At 54.3% G+C, this 18315-nt stretch overlaps 7 protein-coding genes across 7 annotated transcripts; 3 read left to right on the forward strand and 4 right to left on the reverse strand.

Moving 5' to 3' along the window:
* Positions 1-908: 908 nt before the first annotated feature.
* Positions 909-2202, forward strand: CDEST_14687 (Putative RNA recognition motif domain, nucleotide-binding alpha-beta plait domain superfamily; the record flags this gene model as incomplete). Its single annotated transcript, XM_062930843.1, has 3 exons — positions 909-1153; positions 1232-1581; positions 1640-2202. The coding sequence occupies 3 exons, from the start codon at positions 909-911 to the stop codon at positions 2200-2202; spliced, it is 1158 nt and encodes a 385-aa protein (XP_062786894.1).
* Positions 2203-3907: 1705 nt separating this feature from the next.
* CDEST_14688 (Putative Sec39 domain-containing protein) lies at positions 3908-6793 on the reverse strand (the record flags this gene model as incomplete). The annotated part of the gene is made up of 3 exons (XM_062930844.1): positions 3908-5051; positions 5101-5257; positions 5314-6793. The coding sequence occupies 3 exons, from the start codon at positions 6791-6793 to the stop codon at positions 3908-3910; spliced, it is 2781 nt and encodes a 926-aa protein (XP_062786895.1).
* Positions 6794-7124: 331 nt separating this feature from the next.
* Positions 7125-7856, forward strand: CDEST_14689 (Putative NADH:ubiquinone oxidoreductase, iron-sulfur subunit 5). Its single transcript, XM_062930845.1, has 3 exons — positions 7125-7259; positions 7316-7455; positions 7534-7856. The coding sequence occupies exons 1-3, from the start codon at positions 7232-7234 to the stop codon at positions 7678-7680; spliced, it is 315 nt and encodes a 104-aa protein (XP_062786896.1). The 5' UTR covers positions 7125-7231; the 3' UTR covers positions 7681-7856.
* Positions 7857-8342: 486 nt separating this feature from the next.
* CDEST_14690 (uncharacterized protein) lies at positions 8343-10007 on the forward strand (the record flags this gene model as incomplete). Its single annotated transcript, XM_062930846.1, has 3 exons — positions 8343-8547; positions 8621-8984; positions 9038-10007. The coding sequence occupies 3 exons, from the start codon at positions 8343-8345 to the stop codon at positions 10005-10007; spliced, it is 1539 nt and encodes a 512-aa protein (XP_062786897.1).
* Positions 10008-10569: 562 nt separating this feature from the next.
* On the reverse strand, positions 10570-11905 carry CDEST_14691 (Putative oxidoreductase FAD/NAD(P)-binding, FAD-binding domain, ferredoxin reductase-type). The gene is made up of 3 exons (XM_062930847.1): positions 11697-11905; positions 11539-11631; positions 10570-11426 (listed from the first exon to the last, which is right to left on the reverse strand). Exons 1-3 carry the CDS (start codon positions 11847-11849, stop codon positions 10662-10664), a joined length of 1011 nt encoding a protein of 336 aa, XP_062786898.1. The 5' UTR covers positions 11850-11905; the 3' UTR covers positions 10570-10661.
* A 125-nt stretch (positions 11906-12030) lies between these two features.
* CDEST_14692 (Putative adaptor protein complex AP-1, gamma subunit) lies at positions 12031-15215 on the reverse strand. The gene is made up of 5 exons (XM_062930848.1): positions 14964-15215; positions 14772-14895; positions 14516-14704; positions 12359-14462; positions 12031-12301 (listed from the first exon to the last, which is right to left on the reverse strand). Exons 1-5 carry the CDS (start codon positions 14971-14973, stop codon positions 12215-12217), a joined length of 2514 nt encoding a protein of 837 aa, XP_062786899.1. The 5' UTR covers positions 14974-15215; the 3' UTR covers positions 12031-12214.
* A 1307-nt stretch (positions 15216-16522) lies between these two features.
* On the reverse strand, positions 16523-17489 carry CDEST_14693 (calmodulin; the record flags this gene model as incomplete). Its single annotated transcript, XM_062930849.1, has 7 exons — positions 16523-16557; positions 16620-16761; positions 16812-16882; positions 16946-17071; positions 17203-17218; positions 17297-17353; positions 17487-17489. 7 exons carry the CDS (start codon positions 17487-17489, stop codon positions 16523-16525), a joined length of 450 nt encoding a protein of 149 aa, XP_062786900.1.
* Between the last annotated feature and the right edge of the window lie 826 nt (positions 17490-18315).

Consider the following 18315-nt stretch of genomic DNA (forward strand, 5'->3'; position numbering starts at 1 on the left):
CCGTCCCTCTCGTTTCTGTCTCTTGGTACACACCCGAATCACCCCTAGGTGGTAGTTAAGGTACCTTGGCCTAGGTATGGCATGTACTGACAGGCGTTTGCTCATGGACCCTTGTCGATGGAAAGTATCCACCTTTTGCGACCACCGCAGGCATTCAATCAATCAATCGACTCGTCTACCACTTGCAATTTTCGCCTCCCTAGTGGCCCCTGCGCGGCCGCGCCCCTTGCCTTGCTTGACATAACAAGCCACAGAGCACCAACGCGCTGCTCCCCTGCAGCCAGTCGCTTGTTGATCCGCCTTGATTACTACACTCTTAGGGAGCTAGGCTAGTTACACAAGGGGCCTTCCCCCATCTCCTACCTACCGAGGTGCCTCTGCTTCCCCATCCGTCCCAGCAGCAGGGCCACTGGGCCTGGCACACTAATGTATTCGTGCTTACTGCGTAACACCTGCACCTGCGCCCGCGCACGATAGACAAGGCAGGCAAAGCACTTCCTTCCTCCCTCTCCCTCACGCCCTGACTTTTCAACGCCTCCCTTTTCCTTCTCCTCGCCTGTTCCTCTCTTTCCCTCACTCTCACTCCCACACCTGGCATCTCTGAGCCACATCGCTTCCTCAATTGATGCCCTTCGTCATCTAATCCCCTTGCTGACGACTGTAATACAATTTTTTCTCTCTCTCTTCCTCTTCCCTCTCGTCTCTTCTACGGATCCTTTTCCTTGTTTTCCACCCAAAGGTCTCCTTCCTCGCTGGGTCCCGATCCGCTTTACGTCCTCCCTTCTGACCAATCCCCGTCACAGAAGAGTCTGCGTCACCGGCAATTCGCGTCGTTGGCCAATTCTACAAAGTATCAACACTCGCCGACATCTCAACACCGCTCGCCGGCTCAATCAATCATCATCATCATGGCTACCACTTCTATGGATTACGAGGCCGCCAACGGTGACCGCTACGATGGTTCGTTCTACCTCGATACAAACCGCCGCTCTCAGCACGACGAGGCACTGACAGATGTACGCGATACAGACGAGGCTCCTCGTTATGAGCGCGACAACCGCAGCGCCTCTCCCCGCCCTGCGCGTGATGACGGCGACTCCGGACGTCGCCGCTCTGCCTCCCCTTCCGGCAACGGCGACCGCGATCGCGACCGGTAAGTCATTCCCCTTGAAAGTACTGGTCTTCATCCAATCCCTCGCAGTTGCTGACACATCCTCTTTTTTGACTCCAGCGGCGCCAAGGATGAGACCGGCTCTAGAGGTGGCGACGACGACGGTGCCATCAACCCTGGCTCCAACCTTTTCGTCACTGGCATCCACCCTCGTCTGACCGAGCAGGAGGTTACTCGCATGTTCGAGAAGTATGGTGATGTCGAGAAGTGCCAGATTATGCGCGACCCTCATACCAAGGAGTCTCGTGGCTTTGGTTTCGTCAAGATGGTCACCTCCGACCAGGCCGATGCCGCCAAGGAGGGTCTTCAAGGAGAGCAGATTGAGGGCCGCACCCTCAGCATTGAGAAGGCTCGCCGCGCTCGCCCTCGCACCCCGACTCCCGGCAAGTACTTCGGCCCTCCCAAGCGTGGTAAGTCTTTGTCCTCGTCTTCCCTCGAGAAACATTCACTGATGCAATATCTTATCAGAGGGACGTGGTGGCGGCGGCGGCGGTCGATTCAATGACCGCTACGACGATCGTCGTCGTGGTGGTTACGGTGGCGGCGGCGGCGGCTACGGCGGCGGTGGTGGTTACGGCGGTGGCCGTGATGACACCTACCGCTACCGTGGCTACGAGCGCCGCGGCGGTTATGAAGATCGTGGCGGTGGCTACGAGCGTGGCTACCGCGAGGACCGTGGCTATGATCGCAGCTACCGTGAGGAGCGTGGCGGCGGCAGCGCTGGCGGCTACGAGAGACGTGAGCGTGGTGGCGACGACACCTACAGCAGCGGTGGCCGTGTTGACCGTTACGGTGGCAGCGGCGGCGGCGGACGTGAGGAGCGTGGCGACCGTTATGCTCGTGGCGGTGATGACCGTCGTGGCAGCGGTGCTGCCGGCTATGAGAGACGCGAGCGCGGCGGCGATGACACCTACACCGGCGGCGGCCGAGATGGACCTCGCTCTCGCGATGCCCCTGCTGGCGGTGCAGCCTACGCTGATGCCCCTGCCCGCTCTGAGGGCCGTGAGGCCTACGGAGGTTGGAACTCTTGATGTCTTTTCCTCGACTTGTCCATGGTGCTAACTTGTCCAGGCTCTCGCTGATCCCACGAAACTTTGATGCCGTTACTGCGCCCGGTTATGGCGACTGACGGCTCACCCCTTTCATCTTTCATAGTGCGATCGATTACGGCGGATATCCCAAAATTTGCGTCTCATGGAGTTCTTGTGCACTACAATTAGTCTGGGATGGTACACAAAATGGGGGTTTCGGCCTGTGTGGTTCACGGCTCCTTGGCCCCAGCCTCTCCATTGCCAACGGCTGCAGGCAAGATTCGGTCGCCTCTCAGTTGGCGACTGTCTCTGATTTCGGCCTTCTGCAGTTCGACGAATGTCTGGCGGTCTTTATGGTAGCTTTGGCAAACAATCAACACGGCAAAAACGGCAGGCGTCGACAGGCTTTGGCCAGAGTGACAGTCACTTCCTTCGTGGATCAGCACTTTCGTTACTACACCACTTCGTGGGCCGGCGGTGGTCCACGATTGTTTCCCTCACGCAAACCAATTTCACCTTGTACCATTATCTATCGCGTCCTGATTCGGGTCGAGTCGAGTTTGAGACGGCTTCGCAAATCCGACATGGCTCTTTCGCAAATCTCAGCATGATAAGATGTTGACCAGCAATGCAACATGAATGACAACCGCGTCCCTAAATTCAACTAAACCGTAACTGTGCCGCCTGAACGCCAAGTTTCAACCTTTCCGTCGTAAATGAAACGCCTTCTCGCCATCCTCGCCCACTGTTGTTCATCTCGTCTTCATCATTGCTCAAGCTGGCGATGCGGGATTCTACAAAACGGTGGGCATGCTTCGCACCCTCGATCTGGCCGCTTTTGCCGCTAGGCTGTGGTTCACCTCCGGTAGGCTCGTGTAATCGCAGGAAACAAGGTACTTCCCTCCAATAACTATGAGCAGGACTAATGGTTTAGCAATGGGCAACTAACGATGAACTGACCATCAACTGGTAACGCGGATATGTATTGCGCGTGCCCGGCAGCTGCCATCGATAATACCTGCCCCAATCTTAACAGTCCTGAAGACATTTTGAAACAAATTCGCGTTGAATTGCGGCGAACGTCTCTCTGCCAGGCCCCTTCGCCCCTCGTTCGCCATCGTCTGTGCCGTCGCAGTTTGAATACGGGCGGGGGGGGGCTCTGCAGTCATCGGAGCGACTCAACTGCCGATTTGGCAGGGTTGTTCCCTCCACGCATAGGAATTTGCCCAAAGTCGATGTGGTGAGGGCGTTTTGCGTTGCCGGCGTTCGTCGCAACACATCGGGATGAGGATCTCCGATTTGTTTTTGTCACCGATCTTATAAGAATCCACAGGATGATTCGAAGGAATTGCTCCCAGCTCGTCCCAGCGATTTTGATGTGTTGCGGACTGACGCCAAACGTGTTCACAAACCTACACCGAAGTCTTCATTGAAGGTGTTGCCCTCCCGAGTGGTAGGGTTGCTATACATTTCTCGTTTCAAGCTCGGAAAAAACTAGTCACGTAGGTTCGAGACCGATCTCTGTCCCGCGAACAATAAATTGAGTTCACAAGTACGAGACCCTTGCATCCACCATCCTGACGAATGATCGATCACGGACCATCGTCAGGTGCTCTAATATCGGTTCGGATCTCATTCATTCATCCAGTCATGTTCTGTGAATCCCTATTACCAGGTGGTTGACATACCCAGTCTCCACTACACCTCAGTCCTCCCTTGGTGCCTGTTGTGGGCTAGGCACTGACGCAGGCGCACCAATGAGCCAACCCACGCCGGACGTTAAGGTCCCCATTGCAGCGTCACGAAGTTGATCGCGCTTCCTCGCTCTGGGGTGATCATCGTGGAGGTCCCCGTCGCCGATTGGCACCGATGCCGCCGAAGCAGCAGCCGGCGTCAGAGTCTTACCGCCGGCGGACTGCTGCAGTGTGGAAAGTGCTGCAAAGTTGCGCGAGGCGGCGCGGGCTGTGGCGCGAGACAAGTCGAATAACGACATGGGCGCGTCGTCGCCAGCCTTGCTGGTGCCCGCTGACGAGCGGGTCTGCTGGGGACCCACTGGCTTGTAAGGTCGAGCTGCCGTCGGGACTGCATCGAAGCCGCCGGGCATACCAGAATTGATGTCGGCAGCGGCGGCGTCGAGGTCGGCTTCCCGAGCGGCCTCTTCCTGGAGCGCCGAGTCGAGCTGCTCCTCACAGCGCCGAAACGTCTTGAGAATCTCCTGCAGTTGTGAAGGCGGGGCAATACGTAGGGCCGTGGCGAGACAATCGATGCGTTGTTCCAGGTGCCGGATGTCGGGGTTTCCGCTAGCGTTACCCAGGTGTGTCGGGCGGACCGTCCGTGCCGTTCTGATATACTGTCCCGCCTGCAGTGCAGCCCTCCATGACCAGTCGTCCTCGAGCTTCGCCGCAGAAGCTGTCGTCGAACGATCGACCTGGCCACTGAGCCTGTTGACGACATACGAGTACGCCGTTTCGAAGTCGTCCTCCTTGAGAGCTGCCTCGATGCACATGGCGGTGATGCGTTTCTCCGTGGTGTCAATATGGGCCTTCTCGTCCCCTGCAACATAAACGGAGACCCTCTTTTTGCCTCGGCCCACAAGCCCTGCGCGAACCATGTTAGAGCCCACGTCTAAGAGGTCATGGATGCGTGTGTAGCTCTTGGGGTTTTGCTCCAGGACCTTGCCGATGATGGATACGGGATCCGAATGGATACGGAGAACAACTGGACTGAAGGGCTCGCCTTGCCTCAGCACCAGTCGGTACTCGCTGAGAGCGTGCGTTGCCTTCAGCAGAGAGTCGATTCGGCGTCGTTCTGGGAGCGAGTCGGTGATGGTTCCAGGGAATGCATTGATACTAGACTGGTCAGCTGAGTTTATGGAAACCGAAGCAGTTTGGTACAAACATTTCGTCGCACTTTCTGAGGCCACCCCTTGTACGATTCGGGTTTGATGCGTTGTCGTAAGCGTTTAAAGCAGCGGTAATAACGGTCTCTTGGACGGTTTGCGCTGGCAATGGCTTCTCGCCAGTATCTTCGTATAGTGATCTTGCGAGTGAGTACCCTGTGTTTTGTTAGCAACGGCAGATGACAGTGAGACGTTGGTGGTCAACAACTTACGTGCACTAGACATAAGAGCCCTTAGTATTTCTGTTTCAATGACCTCCAGCTCGACCCTGGCAAATACTCCCATCACCGGGCTGTTCGGCGAGACGCTGATGCCCCAGTTCCGGAGCCACATTACTTTGTTTCGTGCCTTTACCCAGAACTTCTCGTCATTCTTGGGAGCCCTTTCAGCAACGGCGTGAATGAGCTTGACAACCTCGGCCTTCTGGTCTCGTTCGTCTTGGATGAACGTCAAGTCTCCAACCCGTTTGATGGTGCAGGGCAGTCCGGCTTGGGTCAGTATGAACGCGCTGAGGATCAGAGCGTGAAGTAGATGCGTCGACTTCATTGACGGAGTAGTGAGAGGGTTTGATTCCTTAAGAAGATCGTCTCGCATGAACGCCGTATTTTTGTGAGATAGGATACCGTCGTCCTCCAAGTGAGCGACTGCAGACAAAGTGTCTGCTCCCTCGCGCAAGGACAATATGTCATCCTGACCGAGGAGGTCCATGACCTTTCTCAACATTTGATGGGCGCCCTCGAGCGCTTCGACGGTGGCATCAGGCACCAAGTACGCACCAGCCATGATTGCCCGAGCATATCGGCGGTCCAGATATTGTTGCTGCTGTTCACTCATCCAAACGACATCATAGTCTCCGAGGTCAACATCAACTGCACCCCCCCACTGCTCGACTGCAGCAACAGCAACTTTCCAAGAGCTGGAGCTCTGTACCAGAAGCCATTCAAGAAAACGCTCCCAACCTGGACTGGACACGGCCTCCCCAGAGGAATTATCTTGCTCCACCCGTTTCCACCGGGCATCATCGTGCAGCCAAGGCACGAGCATCCCTCTCAGGTCTCTACCGATGAGGCCATAATCCTCCTGTCGTACTCCCGTTTGGGCAAGAAGAGCACCGACGGCGGCACCATCGGGGAGATTCTGGAACTCGGCTAACGTGTATGGTATGCTGTCGGCCGGATAGTACTCGTAGTTTCTCCTTAGCAATGGCAGCAAAGTCGAGACCATCCAAACGCGGATACCAGGAGCATATTGGAGAAAGGGGCCGAGAAGCTCGGGCACTTGGGTGAGCAAGCCGGCCTCCTCGTCGACACGGTGAGCTCGACGGAGCAAGAAAAGGGCCACTGGGTCGTCTTCTGTGTCTATGGGCGCATCTTCCCAAGACAGAGGAAGCAGGTGAAGCTTGCGAACTTTCTTTGCTGCATCCTCATCTGAGAGGTTCTCTACAACAGCATAATCGATGTCGCTGGCTTCACGGTCGGCGTACTCGCCGCTAGAGAGCTCTTCTATAAAGGAAACATAGTCTCTGGATTGGACCGTCTCTGGAAGGTAGGTCAGAAGTATGCGCAGTAGAATGTCTTTGCGCAACACAGCGGCATGTCGGGAGGCGAGAAAGGCCAAGCTGTCAATATCGGCATGGATGGTGAGATGGACAGCCAAAAGCACCAGCTTTGGTAGGGATTGAACGAGGCTCATCCTGCGTGGTTCCAGGACATATCGATTAGGGACCGTCGTTGATGAGAGTTTCGCTCGTTCAGCTAGGAGAGGGTTTCGCGAGTGCAGTCGGTTCGTCAGAGCAGAATCGAGTGGGCGTGGACATGACCCAAGTTCCCAAAAGCGCGTGTTCAATTGGGATGGGACAGGTAGCTTCGTCATAATCAAGTGGAGTGACGCTTGGGCTCCAGGGAGGCTTAGGCGCGCGCTAGTCGGGAAGACCCATCCGCGCGGCGGGAATTGCAATTGGAATCAGGTACCTCTTGATAGGATGAGATTTCCTGATAGCCGCGGGCTGTTCCGTTAGTTGCAACCGCCAACGACTCTCCTAGACCTTGGATTTCGCGATTGCGTCTGCACGACCTCAATCGACGATCTCAGAGCTTCACCCACACACCAATTGGCGCTTGTACATCCAAAATGGCCTCTGGATACGGTCTTCACGGAGGTACGCACCGATTTTCGCCGCCATTGATGCCGTACTGACCCTGTGTCGTTACTTAGGCCCGTCGCGGTGCTTCCCCTTCTGGCAGGAGCTACTTGGCTGCTACGTCGTCAACACCACTGGCGAGGACCACTCGGGAAAGAAGAAGTGCGGCTTGGCACTGGAGGACTACTATGAGTGTTTGCATCACAAGAAGGAGGTTTGTTAGGCCCACTGAACCTCGACGAGGAGGAGGACGACCAGGCGAATAACCCACAACTCACCACTTGCTTTACAGGCTGCAAGAACGAGGGCGCTTCAGGCCGCCTACCGAAAGGCCGAGTCGGCCAGCGCACGAGACAACGCGCCGAGTGCGGGACAAATACGCAACCTGGGACTGCTCGGCAAGGAGGACGACACGAAGGCCGTGACAGGGTCGAGTTGAACAGGATGAAAGCTAGGCTTATGCAGGAGGTGATACACATGTACATGGCGCGAACCGGATAGGTAGCTGCTGCCAGCAGCGAATGGCCAACCAACCATTTCTTTCTTACGCATCTGGACCAACGGGGGTGGGTGTTCTAGGTGGAGCTGATATGGGGTTGATTTTGCCCATCCTCCGCAGCAATCGTCGTAAGGCCCTGCAAAATGTAGGCTATTCTAGTGAGTACTCGCTCGGCCACGGATGAAAAACACCCACGAAGGGTGGAAGAAGTGAGCCTGCAAAATGGAACTTCTCGAACAAGGAAGTAAACCTGAAGCATCTGAAGCAGCGGATGAAGGTAGGCAGGGAACGCTATCTGGAACGACATGTAGTCAGCTCGTACACTGCTGGCAGGATGAAGCGCCTACTTTCAAGGTACCGAAGGCGCGAATTAGGGGCTCTGCCCAAATCGCACTTGCCCTCTGCGGCGAAGAGAGCCAGGCCACCTCACCTTTCCCATTGCTCCGGACGTCTTCTCCCGTAGCCACCTTGTCGCCGATGGACCCTGTTGTTCTTCGCCATCGCAAAACCTCTTCGCACGTTTTCATCCGAAACCGAACCCTTTTTCTCTTGCCTCCTTCCCTCTTTCACCCACCTATGCGGAATAACCAACTGAAAGGAAAATGCCTAGCTTCAGAGGGTTAGATGTGTCGGTGGTGCCACGCCCTGATGCCGGGGATATCGTCGAGCTACCTCATCCAGAGTCTTCATCCATGCGTCTCCGTGGTCCTCATCCGATCAGTCCGACATCGTCGTCCACGCCTAGTTTCGCTTCAACACCGAAGAAATGCCAACCCATCACTTCAGTTTATGTTCCATCGGTTCCAGGTATGTCGCAATACTCGTCTCTGTCCCGCCATTAACGGCCTTGGATAGCAAATATTGATAGTTGAATACATAGGAGCTCAGTTCCACCTGCGATACTCCATCAACAGGCCCCCTCCCAACGCTAGGTACCTGTTCTTCCGAATGAACATGAACGGTCGCCAAATAGTGTCTTGGGGCATAAAATCGCAAGCGATTCAAAATCAGATCGTCAGCCACGCATTCTACGAACCCGATAGCAAGTGGCACTTTCGAGACAGTGGAGTCATCTACAAGCGCGACGGTGTCGAGAAACGGTTTTTTTATTTTGCACCACACTTCGAGACTTCGGCGGCTATGGATGGTGGTCTCATTGACCTCCAAGTTCTCAGATCCAAGGGCAGAATAAGGAGAGCCCCTGAGCTCCAATACTTTCGCAGTCAGGACAAGTATGGTATCACGTAAGTCACCCAATATACTTGGTATCCCAAGCTTTAACCCGCCATGAATTTAGATCTCCCACGGGTGGTCTTGTCGAGTTGCCTGAGGACCTCACTTTCTACGACTGGGTGCTTATTGACCCCATCGACTCGCCGTTTGCCACTTTCCGTTTCTTTTACCGTACTTGGACAAGTCTCAAGACATTGAACCTTATTTCGGGGCCTCATTATGAGGAACTCATGGCGACATCGAACAGGCAGTATGAACATCTGCCGGTTCGACCTAAGATACCGGTCCATACATATTGTGGCGAGGGTGATCATGGCAAAAATAGTCTGTTTGGTTTCAGCTCGCTCGACGGATCGGTTTTTGAGGACCGCGACATGACTAACTACAAGTCCAATGGAAAACAAAAGGCCGAGAGAGCATTCTACCTCACAACTCCTCCCAAGCTAGCACCGCCTCCTCCCGTCCGGACCAAGATGCCACAGCCTCGCAAACTTGTGCGCGATGTTCGACAAGATCCGAACTCTATGCGGTCACTACCTCTGTTGCCAGACGTCGAGCACCCGCTACGAAGGGCATCTCCCGACTCGGCGCGGGCACCCTCTGTTACTCCTTCACTTCTGCCGTACATGGAGGAGTCGAGTGGTGGGGATGAATTCGAGATCGGAGTCGCTAGGAAAGTTATGCTGCCATCACTTTCTCAGGAGTTGGATGACACCCCTTCGCACCCTTTGCACACACTGCCTCAAGCACAGCTGTCATCGTCTGACTACGATGCGACACCTCCTTCCACCAGCGACATGGAGACATACAAACGTGTTGGACGACATGAGTACATCGCGGCAGTTGTGGCGGCGGAGGCAACCACAGAGAGCTTTGGGAACATGAACATATCAGAAGGGGAGTGGCTCAAGCGAAGCCCGTCACCGCTACGACGGAAACAGGGCAGGTTGGATCTCAATGAAAGAGGCGGCCGAATGATCGACGAGCAGCCACAACAGTCGCCGCTCAAGCACCAAGTAACGAATTTTATATGAGAGGGTTGGAAATGGTGAGGTAGTGGAACATGGGTGCGGCTCCTAGCACTCGCTGTATGGCAAGCTGCCTCACGTGGAGAAACGTCCGACCTCTTCGCCGTTGTAACCCTTTCTAGTCTATCAAGTGTCCTGATTGATCAATTTGATTCACCTAGAAATGCTCTTTTGAGTTTTGTCTCAAGTGTTCGGGCAGTCTACACAGAGCGCCGGCACAAAATCCTGCCCTCCGTTCATCCGCATTCCCGCCCTTCTTGGCCCCGTGTTTCCTCTCTTGTCTAGTCCTCGAGAATTGAGGAAGAGAAGTTAGTGAAGAGTGGGTCGGCTGAGCCAGAAGGGAAGGAGAACATAAAACAACCAAGGACATTCGGAGAGAATTTATCTATCCCTGGCCTTGTATCGCCCACATAACGGACTCAGTAGATTGGTCATGGTCTCACCTCGAAAGACAGCCGGTAAGCTTCGAGGATGTAGTACATTGACAAGATTGGTTTCTCGGTGCCTGTGGGTGTTCAGCCTCTGAGTATGCGAGTTGGTCTTGATGCCGTCATAAGAAGCAGCTCGTTGTTCAGCCTCGCTCTCTGGTGCTTCCTGAATAGTCTATTACATGTATCAACTAAGAATCAATCCATAAGGGCACCATATTATTCCAATAAATCACCACCATTTCTCGCAAAAAACCTGCCCGGGCCTCAAGCCCAACCCAGCTGGAGATGTGAGCTTTTCTACAAACTCGTCCGTCATGGACGGCACGCCGCACACATACACAATGGCGGACCCATGCACCTCCTTCGGCCCCAAAGCCTCCGCTACATCTTCCAATGCCATACGGCGTCTCATGAACGGCATTTCTACTCCGTTACACAGCAGCTCCCTAGATATGTGCCCGGACGTATCCTGTGGTGAACTGGTAAGAAAGAGCCTCAGCTGGCCCGAAACCATTCCTTGCCCATATGCAGCCGCCAAGCGCTCCAGAAAGAGAATCTTCTCCGAGTCTAAACCCTCGGCCGGTGTCTTTGTCGAATACAAAAACTGCACGTCGTACGGACATTCACCTCCATCGGCAAGGTGACTGAGGATGCTCATGAGCGGATTGATCCCCAAGCCGCCTGCAATGAAGACTACTCGGCGCAGGGAGACGAGGTCGGTGTTTTGTGGCGGCCACACGAAAGACCCGCCGACTCGAACATGAAGCTGCGCCGATTCTTTCTCAGTGCTGTGGACACGGCCGCCAAGGTACCTTTGGTCAATGGGCTGCTCCCAGAGCCAAGCGGCCGGCGGATTTGACGGCGACTTTTGCACTGCGAGTTCGAGGTACGCCGAGGATGGGAGGGAGGCCTTGGAGGGTGGACTGGTGATAGTGAAGCCGCCTGGCTTGGTGACGCCCGGGACGAAGGTATCAAGCCATTGGCCTGGGAGAAACTTTTCGGGCGAGTTACTTTGATGTAGCTAACTTCGGGGTGGAGGGGGTTGGGGTCTGATTGTCACGTCGAATACCGTGGTTGATAAGGAGGACGGGGCGGTCAGGCGTTACCTTGATGCTGGATCCCTCACGTATCCCTAGTCGAAACAGCCGAATGCCTTGGTTTACTTGGTCAATACGGCTAACGGTGACAATGTGTAATGACTATAGCACCAGTCAGATCCCTGAAGTTCTCCTGCTCTTCAAGCTCAGTGTGGTGTTCAGCGTACTGGATGTCTCGGCTCAGCTGCTGTGCGCTCCATATGCGACTCTCTGCAATGCGCAGGCTCCATCTTCACTGGCGGCGATGTGAGCCTGCGTACGTGATACCGAAGTCTAACCAGAAGGCTGGATGCAATTGATCTTCTGTAACAATGAACCATCTCACGGACTCTGTTCCGATGAAGCGATAGTCGGCCCTTGCTTGGGTGGAGGAAGCATGATGTAATTATGTATCAAACTTAAGGTTGGAAATGTTGGGGAAGGATAAGTCAATGCCCCACACCAATGCGATTTGGGAGAGATTGAAAGTCGTTTCACTTGACCATCGGCGAAAACATCACCATCATCATAGCTAATAAATATACATGGGAACTGGATGAAGTCTTTAAACATGCTGTGTTCACTGCACGCAGCTTTTAATCCTTGCAGATTTGTCTATTTTGACCACGCTTGCCTTGCCGTGTTAACTATACAAACAAGCCCAGTTCATGCGTATTCATGCCATCCTCGACATCATTTTTGTAGTCTAAGACGGCTCAGTCCAGTTCACCTGGTCCATCACTTCTCCAGCGGCCGGATGGGCATATCCGATCCTCAGACGTAACCGTAGCGGCTGTAAACATGTTAGCTGTCAGATCAACCTCGAATCGGAAACCGGGCATATTCTTACTCCCTTGGCCCCAGAAACAATCATTTTTTGGATGGCTTCGGTACCAGGTCCGACATCCGTGCTGGAAATGGCCATGAGTTGAAGCTTCTGCGTCTTGGGGACAGCCGCTTGCATCCCCACATTCGAAAGAGGAACGGGTCCAGCGTTCTTGAACCGACCAATGACCTGAACCAAGCCCTCGGCATTGCGTTGAATCTGGAAGCTGAGGTTCAGGCCGTTGTTGCCGTAAACGGGTAGACCTGCGGGCGCCTGCGGAGCGGCCTGTGACTGAGGTGGAGGAGTTGTCATAGCGGACATGGACGACATCAAATCCAGGTTTGAGCCGCCCATTGCCGGGGCTGAAGAAGCCGTTGACTGGGCAGGTCCTTGTGAGAATAAGTCCATGATCGAAGCCGTGTTGGACTGCTGAGGAGCTGGAGAGGTCGAAGTAGGAGGCGGTGAGGAGGCGCCACCGAGAATGTCCGCCAGAAGATCGGTATTAGATGCTCCACTGGCGGCCGGTGTCGTCGTCGTCGGAGTGTCCATGAGATCAAAAAGCAGGTCCTGCTCAGTAGGCTTGATGACTCTGGACTTCCTGTTGCCAGCCTTGGCCTTCTTGGTCGAAGTCGCTGCGCCCAGCACACGAGATTCTTCCTTGATCTGAGGAGGCGGCATCTTCTCGAGCACACCTATGCGAATCTGGTCGTAAGACAACAGGTTGCTGTATTCGACCGCTCTCTGCTGAACCTCAACATCCAGGCTCGTCTGATGAACCTGAAGGAGCTGGCGGATCCGGTCGAGTTGTGCGGAATCCGTCAGCCTCGTCGTCAGCTTGACGAGCGCCGTAACGATATACTCAGTCGAAACCTGTGTGGCGTGGTTGCTGTTGAGGATGGTCGTGAACAAGTCAATGAGCTCGTGCTCCTTGACCTCTCGTACAAGTTCCTCTTCTTCATACTGACCACCTCTCAGAAGAGCGTCTCCGTACTCGCCGATACACCAGGCTCCGGCTTGTGTCAGACTCTCTTGCGTAATGTCCTTCTTCAAGTTAATATAAAGCTTCTGAACGGCGTATGTCTGCAGTTCAGGAGTAGTGGCGACTAGCCGGATAAAAGAAGACATGATGGGCTCCTTGACGTAGTTGCCAGCGAGCGTAAGAACCCGGAGCATCGTGTCGACGTGCCACCGCTTGTTGGGCGCAAATTTGTCGGCAGCAATACCTATTTGGCTTGTCATCGTCGGCTTAAACTCGTTGTCGGCGACCTCCAAGAACGCAAGAAGTTCTCGGATGAGTACCCGCACGTTGCTCTCGTTAATGAGTGTGAAGCTAAGTTCAAGTGCACGCCTTCTAATGCTGATATCCGGATCCCTCAAGCATTCCAAGATGGTGTTGCGGTGTCTCTGCACAGCGTTCGGCTCGATGGCGACCACTTTGATGAGGGTGTTAAGAGCGACATAGCGAATGTTGTTGTCGCGGTTGGACAGAAACTTGCCCAGGATGTTGACACCAAGCACGCGGAGACCGGAATCCGCCTCGATGTCGAGAATGGTAAGGACAGCTTCGTACAAGATGGAGTTCCCGACATTCTTGGATGAGTCTGTGTTCGTCGCAACTTGTGCCAAGATGTCGTTGATCTGCTCGCTGACTCGAGCGTCGCCCATTGCCAGAACCCTCAGGAGGCGGAGGATCTTGACTTGCACAAATGGATCGCTAATGCCCGTGACATCGTGCTCGGGAGCGTAGCCAGAGGTTGCGAGCGCCTTCAAAGTCTTGACTAAATTCGGCACAAACACCTTGAATTTTTCAACAACACCTTCCTCCCCACCTTCCTCCTCGTCGGCCTCGCACAAGCTAGTGGCAAGCGTCAGGCCGCACAGCTGAACGCCGTGATTGCGGTCAGCCAAAAGGTTGCTGACCTTGTCGACAAAGTGCTCCTGCAGGTCCGGAACCTTGCGACATATCCGCATAGCACACAGGGCGGCCTTTCTCCGGATATAAGGGTTCGACGTGTTGATGCAGGACTCGACTTGCTGGAACAGGTCTCGGGACATTTCGATGGAGGCAATGTTGCCGAGAGTGCAGAGGGCCAGACCGACGACATACTGGTTCGAGTGGGCAAGGTCGCTACTACGTATTAGCATTTTTGGCGCAAGGTAGGACATGTCGTCGTCTCTTACTTCTGTAACGAGTTGGTCACAAGGGTCAGAACCTCCTGGTTCTCGTCAAGCAGTAAACTTGTAGCTAGATGCCCAAGGCGCTTGTCGGCGAACCGGGGCGAGGCCAGGAGCTTCAGGCATTCGATCTGTCCAAAATGTGTTCTCTCACCGAGGGTGAAGAGATAGAGTAGCTTGGCAACGTTGTTGCGTCTGTTGGGTTTACCTGTTAGCCATATGCCGCAATAGGTGTCCCTAAAGTCTCTATTCGTCGTCGCACCTCACGCTGTGGTCTCCACTCTCTTCTCTGAAGCTTGCTCGGATCGAGGCGCTCTCCTTCTGAATGACGGCCCGTTCGTCGGCGATGGTCTTGGCGGCACGAACATTGCGGATGAATTGCTTCACTGGAGTGTCACCCGGGTCAGCTCCAGGCCAGCGATACAGCACAGCAGAGGGGCAGGGGTTCTCGCACAAGAACTCATGTTGGGCAACAGGGGACGGCCCGCGTAGGGCCTTGGGCAAGTTGCTGGGGCCTAGGAGGGAGGTTCACACGGGTGTTGTTAGCTCGTCGGGAGATCGCGAAGTTGCGAGTCGCGAATGTCGAATGTCGAAGAGGGCCGAGGGTCGTGTGGCAGCAGACTTGCTGGCGGTCGACGAATAGACCAGATAGACGGGGGCAAGGATGTCAGTTCCGGGCGGGCTGGGCAGTGAGCACTCACCAGTGCTGTTCAAACGTCCACGTTCAGCCTAGCAGTAGCAGGTATCAGCGCCGTCACTTCTGTGGGGCACAAACAGGCTGTGGCAGCCCAAAATTTCAGGCGCAAATCGTTACGGTCTCATATCATGGGGAACAGGGCTTTTTAGAGGTCCCTTTAGCCATTATTAGGTATGAATAAATGCCTACCCTGGGTCTTACTTAGGTACTTGCTCCTTATGGTGTTTGAGACGCAATTAGTCAATTTGAACCAGTCAATTTGAACACTTTCAATGGAGCCAAACTGCAGAAACTAGGTTCTATCTACATTACGAGATGAGGCCTCATAAAACCAGGCTTACTCGAACGACACCGCCATGGATAGCTCTTTCATTTGACAACATACGTCAGATGACTCTTCAGAATGCGATGTTGACCAATCCTGCGATGTCTGGAGATGCAAATCACTGGCGTATTACCACGGATGCCTCCGACGACCCATTCACCAAATTAACCCCCATTTACCGTGAAGGAACGACCCACGGGGACGAACCTGGTTGAGGAAACCCGTTGTTGTCTTGGAACCGAAATGGCAAATCGGGGCAGTGCCTTGCAGCCCTGCCAAGCTAGGTCGCTCTGCCGCCGCCGCAGCTCTGTTGTCCTAGAGATTCTAGGCCATGTATACCTTGAAGAAAGGAAGATGAACAACAATGTACGAGCCTCCTGTACAAGAAGAGGGGCTATACTATATAAAAAGTAAAGATGACCTGTTTACCTCCTTGGTTCGTGATACTAGAGTCAGACAAGACCCAAAGTCATTTCTTGCCTCCGGAGAAAGTCTCATCATCATCTATTCGTGATGGCTGCAGCCCCGAGACATGGCCCGCAAACACCCTCATCGCAACAAACAACAAACTACCTCAAAGGGCCTCACATCACCGAGAAGTGCCGCGTTACGTGCTAATTGACTTTTGCGTTCGTCGCCCTAGAGGAAGTCTCCTTCTAAGCGTAACTCCGTCTCATTCAAATAGGTCCTCTGTGTCGGTGTAAGAGATGTGTGTTCGTAAAAAAGCATCGTGATAGAGCGGGGACGGAACAGGCAAGCGTGCTGGCAGTGAGATGTAAGCACCGAATCCTCCATCCGTCCGAACGTCGAACTCATCCTTTCGCCGGATATTCTCGTATGGGAATTCCCATAGTCCAAAAAAAAGAAAGGATATCGTCTAACCAGCCCAGACCTGGTGAAACCTGCCCGCGTCTTTTCTCGCAAAGAAACCAGTGCTGCGCAGTCAAAACCAGATGACCTCGACTAACAGCCGCTCGACCAGCTTGACGCCTTACTTCTGCATCATGAGTTGGACGAACTCGTTGTCTTCCATCGTCTATTAGCAAGGAGAACAACGGAGATAGAGAGGCATAGGGTGGAATTCTTACAGTCAATCCGTCCATCGCCGTCCTGATCAGCCTCACGGATCATCTCGTCAACCTCGTCATCGGTAAGCTTCTCGCCGATCGAGGTCATGACGTGACGCAGCTCAGCGGCGGAGATGAAGCCGTTGTTGTCGCGATCAAAGACCTATTCCGAGTCAATGTGGTGAACATCGGCCGTTGCGCTAGCCTTCTCACCTTGAAGGCCTCACGGATTTCCTCTTCAGAGTCGGTGTCCTTCATCTTGCGAGCCATCATGGTAAGGAACTCTGCACAAGTTACAAATCAGCAAAACTGCGGTCTACAGATATTGGGGCAGGGCTTCAATGTACCAGGGAAGTCGATGGTTCCGTTGTTGTCGGCGTCAACCTCGTTGATCATGTCCTGGAGCTCCGATTCGGAGGGGTTCTGTCCCAGAGACCGCATAACAGTGCCAAGCTCTTTCGTCGTGATTTGACCTGTTCGCCTTCTTAGCCCTCATGTCTGTCGTACCAATGTTATGCTCGTATCGAAGCGATCGCTGGGGTTGCTAGAGCAGTCACGCGGCGTCTAGGGTGAGTTGAGGGAAGGGGGTAAATAGGACACTAACCATCGCCGTCCTTGTCCTACGATGTGTTAGCAAGAGGTAACGACGGTCGCCAGGGCATTCAGTAAAAGGCGACAGCATGGAGAAGCTGACTTACAAAGAGGGAGAAGGCCTCCTTGAACTCGGAGACTTGCTCTTCGGTGAGGGAGTCGGCCTAGATGTACCGCAGCCGCGTCAGTTTAGCTTGAGGAAAGTGAGAGTCAACACCCCTCAGCCGCGGGGTTACCTCCTGAATGTGACAGGAGTGTTGAGGACGGAGACTGGAGATGAAGATGGGGGCAACCGACCATGGTGAGCGTGAGTGAGAGAGAGTGTGTGTGGTGTTTTCGGGTTGTCTTGGGTTCAGAAATTGTCTGCGACGAATGGAGATGGGTTGGTTGAGGTCGGAGGATATTCGCAGGTGTTCGCACGTCTTGGCCAGATGGGATGGCACTGAATGTCTCTGGGGGTCGAGCTTTTCTTTAGTGTGCAGCCCCTGGGGAGGAATGGGGCAGACGAGGGGGCATGTTGGGCGATAGGGGGGCCGCGGGCGTCCAAGGCTGCAAGCTGACAGGCTGGGCCGACATACTAGGTATGGAGGGGGTTTGCAGCACCGCGGATAGCGACAGCTGAGCCACTGAGCAGACTGGAACATGTTTCTACTCCAGGGTGGCATACAGTAGGTAACACATCATACAGTACTCTGTAACCAGCTTTACCTTTCATGTGTCAAGATGAGAGGGCCTTTGTGCCCTCAAGGCTTCTTCACGTGTAACCTGGTGCCGGCCGATATTGGGACGGACCCTTCCAATTCCCTCTCTCTAAGCAGAGCTCTGCTCAATTGAGGGTGAGTGGAATGCCGGATATGCCAGGTGGCGGCTTATCCCACTCAGGAGGATGCTGACATAAGAGAAAAATATAGTGCACGCACTGTCTCATCCACGGCTTTTAGTCCAATGTCTACAGTGTAAGATGTAGTCAGCACAGTCGTTGAGTTCCTGAGTCTGCACGCTAGGTACCTACCAAATTGGTCAGTGGTAGGTAGTCTCGACGGTACGGACCCGGTCCACACGCGGCTCAATCCGCCGCAGACGATAGAAAGGGCCTGACGCAATGGCAACCCGTCCCCGAGGTTCT

Source organism: Colletotrichum destructivum, chromosome 10 (genome assembly GCF_034447905.1).
Source record: "Colletotrichum destructivum chromosome 10, complete sequence".
NCBI classification, from domain to species: domain Eukaryota; kingdom Fungi; phylum Ascomycota; class Sordariomycetes; order Glomerellales; family Glomerellaceae; genus Colletotrichum; species Colletotrichum destructivum.